Source organism: Bactrocera tryoni, chromosome 5 (assembly GCF_016617805.1).
Source record: "Bactrocera tryoni isolate S06 chromosome 5, CSIRO_BtryS06_freeze2, whole genome shotgun sequence".
Lineage (NCBI taxonomy): Eukaryota > Metazoa > Arthropoda > Insecta > Diptera > Tephritidae > Bactrocera > Bactrocera tryoni.
The window spans coordinates 26,088,018-26,102,905 of record NC_052503.1 but is presented as its reverse complement, the minus strand read 5'-3'; the positions used below and the strand labels follow the sequence as shown (position 1 = coordinate 26,102,905).

The window sequence follows — 14,888 nt, the reverse complement described above, 5'->3', positions numbered from 1 at the left end:
ATTTACTGAGCGTGCTAAAATAATTGTAAGGTACAAATCGTGTGTAGAATGCGCGCTGAGCGAAGCCGAAAAGTGAGTGTATTTTAGTTCAAAAAAATTTTTCTTTCGATTTTTTTATTTTTTCTATTATTTTTTTCAGGAAGCATGAAGTCATGCGAACGGTTTTGTGTTAATGGCATTTTATTTTGAGTTAATTTTTTTTCTTTGCTTTTTTCGATTGTTTTGGTGTGTGAGCTTTACGCCGAACTAGCGGTAGTGCCGGCAGACAGCAGGCAGCTTCGTAGTTTCGCTGAATATCAGGCAGACGTACGAGAGCGGCGAAAGCGCGAACATTTGAAATGTAGTGCGAAAAAGTTTCGAAAAGCAAAAGCAATAGAACGGCAACGACAAAATTAGCTAATAAACAATTTTATACGAATATTTAACGAATTTAATTTGTGTCTCATAAAAAAGGCAAATAGAGATTATAAAACGCGAACGAAAAATTTAATTACGAGTACTACTTCACTTTTTTTTGAAGAAAATAGTAGAAAAATAGGCAAATATTTTTGTGAAAGTAAAAGAAATTATGTAAAGAAAAAAAAAAAAAAAATTAAGAAAAAATAAATCATAAATATAATTGAATAAAAATAAAAGGTAAAATAAAAACAAATATAATAAAATAAAATAAATTAAAATAAAATAAATTTGAGTAAAAAAATTAAACATTTTTTAAAATCCTAAAAAGGAAAATTTTAATCTTATAAACAACAATATAAAAACATTAACACGTTATATTAAAAAAAAAATATTTACATATTTTTAAATTAAAATAAAATAAAATATAATAAAAAAATTAAAAAAATTATAAATAATAAAAAAACTCTGTAATTTTTTTCACATTTCTAAAATTAAAATAAAAACAATAATATGTAAAATTAATTTATAAACAAATAGTTAAAAATTCTTAAAATAAAATAATTTATATTAAAATAAAATAGAATAAAGCAAAATAAATAAATTTAAAAAGATTAAAAATAAAAAAAAAACAAACTTGTGAAAAAATAAATTAGATAAAAATTTTAATCTTATAAACATCATTATAAAATAGTAATATATTATTTTATAATAAAAAAATAAGTTCTTATTTTTTAAGATAAAATAAAATAGAAAAAAATTTATAAAAAAAAAAAAAAAATAAAAAATAGTGAAATATTGTTTTTATTCCTAAATGAAATTTTTATTCTTATAAACAGTAATATATATATTAATTTAAAAAAAATATATTTAAAACTTTTTTTAAATAAAATACAATAAAATAATAAAATGTGCTCTTCCGATCTAAATTAAAAATAAAAAGTAAAAAAAAACTAGTGAAATATTTTTTTTATTTCTAAAATGAAAATTTTAATCTTCTAAACAGCAATATTTAAAAAAAAATAATATAGTTATAATAAAAAAAAAATATTAGACATTTTTTAAAAACCAAACGACTAAATATTGCGTTTATTTCAACTAAAAATAAAACTATAAATTAATAAAACTCTTTCTTAAACAAGCATAAATAACCAAACGACGAATTATAGGCAATAAACCGAGGAACAAAATGAGATTTTCCAAAATAGCACGGAGATATAAAACATATTAAATATAAAAATTGCATAAAAAAATTGATCAACGAGAAAAAATCGAAAAATAAAGCCCAAGTGAACACAAAATTACAAAAACAACTCCATAAGATTATAATGTTAAACAAAACAACAACAGCAACAGGCCGCACAATAATTATAGCAACGCGAAAAGCCTAGAGCAAGCAAAGCCGTCGCAAATACACAGAAAGGAAAGCTAATTGCAACAACAAGAACAACGAATAAGAAACGCACACACTCATACACAAACAAACAAGCGCGATTATTTTATTAGCACACAACAACAAGGTACGCGAGCAACACCCTCTTGGCCACTGCAACAGCACGCCAACCGCACTGCAGCGCACAAATCAAAGGCAACGCAAAAAAAAAAGCAAAAACTAAAAACAGAAATAAATAAAAATAAATATGGAACGTCATCGCACATTGGACTCATCGATGTCATCGCTTTATTCCGGCTCGAATGTCTCGAATACACCCTCCGCACAACGGCAACAGCACGACAACTACAATTATCCGACCCTCTCGTCGTCCACCTCGCCGACACCCAGCGCTGGCGGCACTGCCGGCATTAGCGGTGTTGGCTTACTGACCGGCGCATCTAGCACCAATGCTTTAGCCACGGCCGGCGGTAGTAATTCGACAAATGCCACAGCTCGACATGCCTCCGAACTGAGTTTGTGCAGCGGTGAAGGCGGTGGTGGTGGTGGCAGTGGTGGCTTGCGTGCCACTACAATTGGCACGGTGGTGGTGCGTTGCGGACCGATACAGTTGGTGATTGCGCTATTACAAGTAAGAGTTCATATTTTTTAAGTTATTTTATATTGTTTCAATACAGACTTTCAGAAACCCCAAAATCCTCACTTTCCTAATATATTATATACGCTTGTTCTTTTGGATCTTGAGTATTTCTCATGACCCTCTGTCTTTGTGTTTCGCGATATCTTTAATGCTTGTGATTATTTATTATGAGGTTTCAGAGCTTGTAAAGATCAATGGTAAAATTTCTCCGCCTCTAAGGTATTCATCATATTTGACTGACTTCGAGCATGAAATTCTTTTTTTTTCCTGGCTCCAGACCACTTTGAACCCACAAGTATATAGCTAATGTATTTTTAGGAAGCTACAAATAGCTTTGGATGGAGTCTCGAAAAGATTCAGGCGCAGCTACAACCAGCTGTGCGTCGTTTTAATAATATATCTTTGCAACTTTAATCTCCAGATTAATAGTAGAAAATACCTATCATCGTCAGGAATGTACAAAAAGTTAACTAATACTAGATTGTTCTGTTAGATCTATATATGTATGTAGATATATAAAAAAAATACGCTATGTGAAGTTTTGCCGCTCTATTCACGAAGCATTATTTTTTGACAAGCAATAAGAAACCAAAATCTTCATCATGATGAAGTCCACTAGCATTCTTTTCTTATATGTATCTCAATTTCTTTGTTCAGGGAAAGGTTTTTTGATCTACGAAGATATGTAAAATATATCACGTTCTTATCAAGAGTACACCAGTGGCGTACACAGAAAAATATTTCAACGGGTTTCAAGGGGTGTTCCAATTTTGAATTATGTTAAAAAAGAGATGATTAAGCTAAAAATAGTTAGTCGCACGTATATAGTTTGTTTCGATTATCCTTGGCGATTCCGACGGACTCCCGACAGACTTCGAGCGAAGTTCGACGAAGCCTCGGAACGACCGTTTCGCGAATTCTCCCTTGACTCATGTATCTTACTCAAAAAATAATCGATAGAGCTTTGCAATACTGTCGATAGCGATTCATCACTAAAATAGAATATCGGCGATTGAAATGAAATTGAAATTTTCAAGTCAAGTTCAATTGGATTACATTAAATGTAGGAATCCGAAACCCGGATTTGGAAAGAACAACTCACTGCTATATATTTTTACGTAGGCTGCTTTTGGTTTGGTATAAATACTACTTCTTCATCTTCCTTAAAAAACTGATTTCGGTCGGTTGAAATTGGAGTCATTTTAGTAAACTACTTCCGTCGGAAAGTATTTAAGCCAACGATCAGAATAATATTTAGTTAGTATACTGCAAGAAAACGATCTCATAGATCCGATCGGCTGTTTCTGTCTCTTCCACTTAACTTTGTCAACAGCAAATGAACTCATTTGTTCCAGCCAATCTAGCCAATATTGGAAATTATTGGATTAAGTTAAGAACTCAATGCGAAAATTTTTTGCTTCTTAAGCTAACTTTTCGACTCTTAATTTCTCTCTCTCGACCTCTCTTTAACTTTGACACATGTCAACCATTTAATGGTGAAGTGCTTACATTCAGGAAGTGACAAAATGTCAATGGGCATTTAAGAGTTTCGTTTACTGTACTTGAATATGCAGAAATATACAAACTTGTACATACAACAACATGTAGATTTGTAACTTTTTACAAGAAAAGTGAAATAATGTTAACTTTCCGGCATCCGCTAAACTGTCACTCAACTGTCTTTCTTCTTGCCCACGCATGAACTTCGGCTGCCTCAAGTGGAGCCACGGCGGCACAGTGTCAAGGCATTACCCGTTATTATGGAGCTCTGCCGGCTTAAAGACCGACACAGTCATGGTCACGCTTATGAATTTTCTGATTTATTTGTTTTCTTCTCATTTATTTGTTTATCTTTCGGACATCACAGGCGCTGTAAGTTTCGTAAAATATGACTGAGTTCCGTTCCGTAGGGTATTCTGTTTGTTTTCTGTTAATTTACTTTGTTTTGACATTTTACGGCAAATGTGTTAAGTGAAATTAAGTGGTAAAAGTAACAAGTAATTACAAATAAATGATAAATGACGAGAAGTGCCTTTGAGTGAGAAGAGATCCGTGTTTACAGAAATAAGTTTACTCATATACCATATAAGTATATAGTACATATTGGTGATATACAAATTCATAGTTTCGAAAATTTCTATTTCTACTAGTTTCTACTCTCCAAACTTTATCGCTGGATTTCAAAACTGCACATTTTCATGATCTTTTTTGTACTTTTGGTGGTAGTATTTGTAGAAATTTAGAAACAATACGAAAATGTTGTTGATGGATATACCTTACTCGTTCTGCTGTTAGTTATGTTACTTTGCGATTTGGCAAAATTTTTAGAACACTCACCTGGCATAATTATATTAAGGTTTCAATCTTGATTGTTCCCATAGTCGTTATTGTTATCGCATAAACGGGTTTGCGATTTTTGGGAGCAGGGTAAATTTCAGGCGACGAACCGGTTGCTTTCAATCCCAACAGCAGCAATAGAATGAATATTTAAAAATGTTGCCTCACCTGGCATAATTATATAGAAAAAGAAATACAAGGTTATAACGTAGATGAAGACCCTCAAAGAGATATCGTTCAACATACGAGTTATTACTGGTGACAAAGATGTGAGTTTATAGATGAAACCCCTGCGTTCAACATACGAGTTATTACTGGTGACAAGATGTGAGTTTATGAATATTGGGGCGAAATTGTTCAACAATCTATCGAATGACGCTCCAAAACTAAAATGAAACCGAAAAAAAACAAAATTCGCTAAAGGCACTTAAGACCAGCCGAGGCTTATTGCGAGTGAATGGGAAATATAATGTAGTTGTTTATGTTAGTTCGGCTTAAATCTAGTCAGATGGTATTATATTGAATTTCACTCTACTAACTCTTGCAGTCTAATATTTTATTTTCAATTACCAGTAGGTAACTTCTAAGCACTCAATACTTGTTTCACCTATAAGGGTTCATTATAGGATGGTTGAGTTTGAAAAGTTTTTAAAAGTTGTTAATACTAAATGTGGATGGATCCTTTGAACTCATTAACAGTGCGTTCAGGGTTGGTCAAGGAGTGCCTAAACTCGCTAACAATAGCATCGAGTGTCTTTGTAATAAGACTGGTAGGGATGCCAGGTCACAGAGGAATCGCAGGACCTTGCGCTAGCAAGAAAAGGCATTCTATCTTCAACCGCTATCGGCAGAATAAGAGCAGGCCTGTGCTCCCGTATTCTCTTGTGTTCGACCCCTAGATAGCTGAGCTTTGCGGAAGCTTGGCCAGCGCTAGGACATCCGTGGTACATGGGCTGTCGCAAAAGCCTTTTGCCCAAAGATCGATTGCAAGAGATATCTCTTTGCTCTCAGTAAGACTAACGTCTTGCTTGTTGTGGAGCTTTTAACTGGCCAATGCCTTACTGTTGTCCATGTTGTAAGCCTAGGAGTCTTACCAGACGCCATTTGCAGAAGTTATATGGAAGAAGATTTGGTGGAAACAACTCAACACTTCCTTCTTGACTGTCCCGCGTTTGGGAGGTCAAGACTTAAACACTTGAGAGCTCAGGCATCCCGACAAACTGGCGATACAAATTTGCACGTATTGGCTATTAAACGTGTTGCTAATTTATAAGTTTGTACACGAGAGTTCCTCTTTCCTATGGCTTCACAAATAACTACATGTAGCGGTCCGTGCGAACTCTCTAGATCAGCCTACTAACCTAACATATATTCTAGCCAACTTGCTGAGCTCGTAAAAAGTATGACAACCGAGTTGCTTCTGGCTTAGTCTAGCGAAGGAAAGAACCTTATATAAAGTAGTTATTCAGGCAAGGAAACATTGAAGATGAAATTCGAAATTATAAAATTTTGAAGTGTCTCGCCAAGGTTATTTAAGATACTATATTTTTCTATACTAAGTAATATTGTAAGTATGAATTTCAAGCATTGAAATATACGCATGTAGAATTTCGATACTTGAAGAGAAAAAATCAGTAATTTATTTGCTCAAAATTAAGTAATTAAGTGTGTCTCAAAACTAACGAAATGTCGAGCGTATTTAAATGAACATGAAGCGTAACAAAGTCAAACAAAAAATGCGAGACTAACCTAAGCAAACCAGTTTCCCAATCACGAAACAAGGAAGCTATGTGAAGTATGTATTTATTATACTAAGGTATATATATATATCTATGTATGTTTATATGCTTGTTTATACTTATGCTTGTTTGTGCAGAACACACATAAGTCAAGCGGAGCACACTTTGAAGACCCACAATAGTTAAAACGTGTTTTAGAACAAAACGCAAAAATCGAATGTGGCGTATAGAATCGACAGCGAGCCAAAAACGATCGCTTAAGACCGCAAAAGTGAGCCAAGTCAAATGGCGATTGCGGGCGAGTTGCGGTTAGGTTAACAAACGAACCTTGCTGGCGAGACATGGTTGGCAAGGCAGCAATAGACATAAGTATCTACCAGTAATTATATACTTATGTTTATATAAAAATATACTTATGTATATACTTAAGTATATACCCACCAAAAAACACCACTTTTATTGAAGCGTCACTTTGACTTTTAATTAAACTAAATATTCAAGAAATACCTACAAAGACATGCATACATATAATTAATTGAGGCGTGTTGTTGCCGAATATACTACATATACATATGTATATTCGTATAGTATACATATATGTATGTTTAAGAAGCAAAAGGCAAAAGTTATTTGCCAACACTGTACATAGAACTGAAGCGCGTCGAAGCTCGAGAATCATTAAAAGTTAGCAGCGACAGCAGAGTTCAAGGTCGTTGATGTGACGCGATTATGGGTTAGGAGGTAAACGAAGCAGCAAAATAACTCTGTTAAATGTGGAGCGAACCTTACGAAGTACAAAACAAAAAAATTACAAGAATTTGAAGTATGTATGTATGGGTGTATTAGAGCTTATATAGTACGGAGCAGTTGTGAAGGTGAAGCAGGATACTAATAGATAGCTTTTTCTTCGTTGAAAAAGTGTTAGAGAAGGAGTGAAAAAATAAAATGCCAGAAAAATGGTAAAGTAAAAAGAAGATCTACATATATAGTTTCTTAAGGAAAAGTGCAGTTCGACTTTGAAATATATTGAAAATATAACGTTAAGATTAAATTTAGGCGAACCTACCATATTTAGTTTGTGTGAGGGTTATTTTCTGCAGACTGATGTTAAATGCGTTCGACGAACTTGAGATGTGGGATCAAAACAATGATATTATAAAGAAAATAACTAAACTGAGTTTTCCAAAACCTAATTTTTCTCGCGGGAAAATAGGGGCGGTGAGCCTTATTTACCGATGAATTACAGTTTGCGTGGAAGGTTGGTGCATAGGTGTGCTGTCGGGAACTATCTATCAACTTCACATGCGGGCATTCTGCAGTGTCTTCCAGTGCGAAGCCACTTTTAGAATGGTAATCATGAGCTCACTGATCGTAAATTCGAGATTAATGAAAGGATGTTTCGACTTCTTATTTCTGGCATCAATTTACTTCATGATTAGATTTGTTTGGAAGCCTAGTCACAGCGGAGTTGCAGTTAACTGATCAGCTTACTAGGCTAGGTACTTCTGTGTTACTAGTGGCAGAATAGTAATGGGTGGAGATCCACTGACTTCTTGCGATTCACAAGTGGATGTTGGGCTTCAGACGAGCTAGACAAGTGCTGACCAAGCAACTGCGCTATCGCAAGATCATTCTGGCCCAGGGTAAATCTTAAGAGATCTAGTGAGTTCCTCGTCTTCAGCAAAGTTCAGTTTTTTACAGTTATATTAGCTCTAACTATCCACTGCCCGATCGGGGTTCCTGCAGTAGGATTGAAAATTTTAACGGATGTCAGTTGCATAAGCTAATTGGAAGAGTAAGAAATAAAAAAAAATCATTTGAAAACTTTCTCCTCGAATGTCCGACGTTTGGCAGACGAAGGATAAAAAAAACTCGCATCTCAAATCTTTAGATATTCAGTTGCAATAGCGGAAATAGAAAGAGTCTTTTTATCTGGTTTCACAAAGGACTGTACTTGCCAGTCTAAGTGTGATCCGCCCGCTATCTAGAGGTATCAGTCAACTAACCTAACCTATATCTCTCTAAGATTGTGTTTTTATGTGAAACTTTCTGTATATACAAAATGAAGATTTTCCAGGTTTTAGATACTTCTTTCTAAGCCCAGAAGTATTTCACATAATAACTTCTTGAATACTTCTGATATAGCGAATACGCAGTTATATGAGTAGAAATATTTAAAAAAATCGGCACTCAAGCGCATCCTTTAAAGGATGAAAACCCAGTTAGAATCGAATTTTGAAAAATAAATAGTTCATAAGCCTCATTTTTGAAAACCAACTCATCAATATTAGCACATGGTATTAAAACAAAAGTTCCTTAGCAAAATCTGCAAAGAATCTTTGAAAATGAGTCGAAATGCACCCACATTTTTTCTACAGACCCTGACCTAAATTGGATATCATTTGCTCGGGCAAGTTTTTGTTTAAGACATCAATCGATTCGTGGCAGATATTTAAGTATTGGAATAAATGTCAAAATAGTTAAAATGTAGAAAATCAGTCGGCAAAGACATTTATTTTAGTTTTATTGTAAATCATCACTTAATATAATCACAATATTTTTGAGTCTTTATAAGGGTTATTGGAAGCCCCTATTGTTTCAATAATAATATTATAATTTTCGAACCAAATTTACATTCGTCTTCGAACCTAATTTCCATCAGTCTTATGATCTTATTTAATTAGGTGGATGTAAATTTGAGGGAAGTGTTCTACGATCCCAAGCACTCGCTGAGTGAAACTCTAATATTTTGTTCTCGAAAAAGAATTTTTGAAACATTTCAACACCTATGTTGCTATTAGTTGATATGGAAAATAGGCATTAAGACGCAGAAGTTTGTGAATTCAAGTCTAGGTAGGAAGTCTACTCAAATTATCTCTTAGAGACTAGTGATTTTATAATAGATATCGACTACTAATGTATTAGGCTAGGTCCCTTCAACTTTTGAAAAATTTTCCAAAGGGAGCACAAAGTGAATATTTTCAGCAAAATTTACTGTAACGAACTAAAAATAACTAGTGAGTTTGGGTCTCCATTTTGTTGACGCGTATCTTGCTCAGCTCTTGTCTCAGACAACCCGATTTAAAGTTTCTAAAATTTTAGTTAACGATATTTAGAATTTGAAATTCTATGCAAAAAAAGAGTTTCAAATTGGAAACCACTGCAATCTTGCGACACCAGTCTCCACCACCATTCAACTTTTTATACATTCAAAAAATGTCAGTGTCGTGAAAAATTATTAAATGGGTCATGCAAGTCCGAAGCTGCAATGTCTTAAGAGTGTGGCTCAGCGCAAAGAAGTGCGGCGCGACTTTAAGCTCTTTTCGAACAACCGCAACGTAACTGTAACGAATCAAACTAATCACTAACAAATTGATTGAAGTTTTTATGAGTGAAAAGTAATTTGGAAAATCTGCATGTAGGCATGTAAAAATTTGTGTAGGCTCTCTGCGGCACTTATAAATGAAAGTGTGCTGCGGGTTACGAGTTTATGTGTGTAAGCATGAATTATGTGAAATTTATTGGCTGTCTAACGCTGCTACTTGAAAATAAAAGTTAAGAAATGGAGCTACTTACCAGCTTGGATACGCTGAAAAGCTCACAGTGCTTAACTACTGAATATAGTTTGTGGTGTGCCAGGGAATAATTTGATTTATTGTAACACTCAAGTGGCGTTTGGCGCTGCGCTGGTGGTTCGCTGGAAAAATAAAATGTTGATAATGAAGAAAACTGGTTTAAGTTTGATGGAGGTGATGGTAGTGATATTTTCGTGTAGAAAATTTGAATTTGATGCTCAAAATTTTTGCTAGACAGATTATAATGTATTTGAGATGGCTTTTACTTATGATTTATAAAAGAGTTGCCAATTTTCGAAATTATGCTAGGAAAGCGAATATCGATGATAAAAGCAGATAGTTTGCAAGAAGGATTTTTCATATTACGAATATTTAAATAAAAAATTGAAAAAAATTAAAAAATATTAAAAAAATGACATTTATAAAAAAAAAATTATTTTGGAAAATACATTAAAATTAAAACAAAAATAAATGATAATTAAAAAACAATAATAAATGTTTAATTATCAAATATTTTTTTCTAATAACTGGGAGTAAAAATATATAAAAAGTGTGTTGAATTTAAAATTATTTATTAAAATACTTATGGAATAATTTTTTCTCATCATAATAATAATAAGTAATCTCAAAATTCAAATTCTGATTAAAGAAAAAACTACAAAAAACTGAAGTAATTTTTTCAAAAATTTTCCAAAAATAGCAATTACATCGTTAGGTGCTAAAATATGTATACATTTTCAAGTTCTTAAAGTTACTCAGATATACACATGTGGCAACTGGCTACATGTAAAGGCAAATGGAATTGGGGAAAATCAGAAAATGATTCAACAAGCGAGCTTTCACGTACATAAATTTTTTGCTCCATATGTTTGCAATTAAACTAAAAATATTTGTGTGAGCAAGAATTGAATTTATTTCAAATATTCATGCGTAATATATATGTTTGTACTTATGTAGTACATAGCGATGGATATTATGCAACGAATCGCTGGAATTTGGCAGAAACGAAAAAAAAGTTGGAAACATATTTCAGCACATTGCCAAATTTATGGGAAATTCGAACGGATGTGTGAAGAGAAATGTGTGCAGAAGTATTGAATAAATACTAAACGCTTTTGCAATGGATACAAGTGAGCATAGCTTACTTACACAACAATATTTCTTTCAATTCAAACGGGATGTAGCATAAAATATACTGAAATGAAACTTATATATGGAGAGTTTTAAGTAAAATCTTCAAATGTTCAGTGGATTTTTAGCTAATCTTATTGCTAAAGAAGCTTAAATTTATTATTTCAATGTACATACATTTCAATAGACCAGTACTGGTATGTAAGTACTGAGTTCAGCACTGGACGAAGAAAGTATGAAAATTGCAGAGCATGCCTGAAGCTTTAACTAGAAACTATTTCCTGTTGCTGAATCAATTGATAGAAAACAGCAAAAAAGCCAATATAGTTTCACAACTTCTATGAAAATTTCAGAATGTTGATTTTACAAGTTTATTTTTTGAAATATTTTTAGGGCTACATAATTTAAGTATAAGTCTTACAAAAGGAATTGGCTTACGACAAGAACTGAAATGCTTCACCATATTTTAAGTGATAAGAATTAAAATTTGAATAATATTTAAGAAATACTTTTGTAAATAATCGTAAAAATATATTTACTTCTAGAAAAAAAGTATTTCTTTTAATTGCTAAACTAAAAATATTTTTAAAATATTTTAAATTATGTATATCATCGTTGCTATTTTAATAAAAATTGTTAATTTTTGGTATTCAGAATATTTCCCTATTCTAGGCTTGCTTTAGTAAACAATATTCTGTTTATGTTTGAGAAAATAGAGATCTCAATGAAGAAACAAAATTAATAAATTGCAAAAGCCTTGAAAAATGATGAATAAAGAAAAAAATGAATAGTATAATGAAACCCATTGGGCGATTTGAGATCGGAAACAGGAAGGGGAGGAGCGTAGTTAAGTTTTTAAGGATTAAAATCAGTTTATCTCGATTGCCGGCAAAAATTACAAGACCTATAGAAATAAGTTACACAGCAATGTTGCAGGCAATATAAAAATCTATAACTATATTCTTCCAACTTGTTGCTACAAAGTATTATAGTTTAGTTCCCCTAACGATTGGAATGTGCATACCTTAAAGCTACAAAAACCAAATTCGCCTAACACAAATATTAGAAGAACTTCTACCGACAGTGTGAAAATGGATGAAATCGGAGGATAACTCCGCTCATTCTTCATGTAAGGGTACTGTTAAAAACTACTAAAAGCGCGATAAATCAATAACTAAATACGCCAAAGTCATTAAATTTTACCACCGAGATGGTGTGAGAGAGTTTTATGGGAGCCAGTGTGAAAATTGGACAGTGGGCGTGGCACTGAATTTTTTTGGTGAAAGCCCACATCTCCGGATCCGACCAAACGATTTCGACAAAATTTAGTACGTAGCATTTCACGTGAAAATAGAGAAAAATCAAACAACAACCACCCCTACTTCCCATGTAGAACAATTTTAAATTCCACTTGATTCGTTCAGTTTCCAGTACACAAATCAAGAAGGAATTAATATAACGGCATACAACTGCACGAATAATGAATAATAATGTCTTTAGTGTGTGCCACCTTATAACCAAAAATTATTAAAATCCAGTAAAAACTCGGCAAGCCCTTATGTACCGAATATTTAGAGCCCAGTACCTATAGTTGACTTTTGATCAAAAATGTCGGTCAATGTGTGATGTATAACGGAAATTAAGGGATAATTCTTCGCTTATAATGGTATGTCGGTATGTCAAAAATGGGTTGAATCGGACGGATACTTTCCTTATCCCCCCATATACTTAACGCAAGGATTTTAAAACTTTTGGATGACTTTGTACCGTGTATATCGGCCAATATATGAGTTATCTCAATGAAAATGAGAGAGCATGTTTTACTCCAACAGTGTTTCAGTGTGCCTAAAATAGATACAATTGAATGAAAACTTGACCTAGCACCCATATTACTATTACCAGGATTTTCGAACATCCAGCTGAATTTACTCTATATAATTGGTTTTACACCTTATAGTATTTCAATGGTTTTGATTTTTCCAAGTTGCAAGAGTATAAAATGTTTGGTTGCACCCGAACTTACCCCTTTCTTACTTGTTACAGACTTATTTTATATTTAAGTAGCTTAAATCCAAATGTTTCAAATTTATTGCATTTTTGACGCAGCTTAAGGTGGCGTCATTAGTATTTATATAGAAACCTTATATTTAAAATCAAAAAATCTGTTTACACTAATACTTAAGCACAAATTTACACACCTATAAATCTTTGTTGTTATCAAAACACCCCAAAATACATCCAACTAATTTATACACGCTCATATTTTCCACTTGTAAGCACAAATATTTGAGTCTCTTAAATTCCCAATTCGCTTTGGCAGCAGAAAATATATCAACCCATCAAGATGTAAGACGATTAACTGAACAAATAAATAAGCGCAAGTTTTTGTACAAAAAAGTCAAAAAATAGAACTATGATTCGCTTCTAAGCCAATCAACGGCAGGCGGTGAATGTAACAAAAAACACCCGCTACTTTTCCACGTTTTCAATAGCAACACTTTGAGTGGTCACTACAAGTAGATGCACATACCTATGTGAGGTATCGATCAAAATAAAACACCGTTTATAACCGAGTATATTTATATTTAATTAAGAATATTAGAATGTTTAATTTAGTATATAATTCAAAGAATATTAAACGTAAAGTTCCAAAAACCAAAGTTGCGCGTCTTAATTCCTCGCGTTCGCTCTCGATACTCCTCGCAAGCATCCCTCGTCTTGCCACCTGTTGCTCATTTCGTAGGCTTGCCATCTATCGTTGACAGCTCGGCCACTCCTGATTGATCGTCTCTCCTGGACGATTTTTCGCTATCGTCTTCTTCAGTAGTGTTTTGCTCACCATAATCTGATATCTCGGTTTCATAGTCGTCATCTACAAGACTATGGTTTACCCATGGTTTCATGTTGTCGTTCGTAAATACCCCTGCATAAAGCTTCCGCTGCTTAGGCACATCTGGTAGATCTTCTACGACGTAGCGGTCGTTGGGTAAAACCTTCGTTACGATATATGGTCCTTTGTATGATGGTTCAAGCTTATGGGAGGTACCAGTGGGTGGAGGTACGTAGTCAATTACCACCAGATCTCCTTCATTGTACTTCCTTGGTGTTTGATGCTTCGCATCGAACCTCTGCTTCCATTTAGCCCTTTCTGCGGTTATTCGTTCGGCTGCTAGATTCATTCGGAAGTCTTCGTGTTGAATACTGTTCTCCTCATCTTGCACAACTTGAATCAAGCGGTTTACTGTTACGTCGCGTAGTTTAAAGTTGAAAACTAAACTATTCGGGCTCTGCCTAGTTGTTGAATTGCTTTGAGAGTTTAGACACCATTGAAGTTGCGGTAGTGCCTCGTCCCAATCTTTATCGTTTTTGATGCTGCATTTAAGTGATGCTAAAATGGTCTTATTTACACGCTCGGCCTGGCCGTTGGCACGGGGCGTGCGCACTGCCACTTTAACATGCCGTATCTCGTATCTTTGAATGAAGTTCTGGAACTCCTTTGACGTGAAGGCCAGCGTGCCCTGTCGGAAACGATATGCCTGGGGGCTTCCATATACATTTATATATTCTCGTGGCGTCATGCGGCACTGGTGTCGTTTTCGTGTGCGTATGCTCGTAGTATTACATGCTTAGGTAAAAAGCACATACAATTACAGAGTATATAATAATTACCTCGTTTG

General features: G+C 33.9%; 1 protein-coding gene across 6 annotated transcripts in view; it reads left to right on the top strand.

The window, feature by feature from the left end:
• The first annotated feature begins 1,675 nt into the window (after positions 1–1,675).
• The window catches only part of LOC120778787 (muscle M-line assembly protein unc-89), a 171,294-nt gene continuing 158,081 nt past the window's right edge, over positions 1,676–14,888 (top strand). For all 6 annotated transcript variants that reach the window (XM_040110786.1, XM_040110787.1, XM_040110785.1 and 3 more), the window contains exon 1: positions 1,676–2,420. In XM_040110786.1, coding sequence (XP_039966720.1) covers positions 2,037–2,420 — 384 coding nt within the window. In that variant the 5' untranslated portion in view covers positions 1,676–2,036. The remainder of the gene's footprint in view (positions 2,421–14,888) is intronic.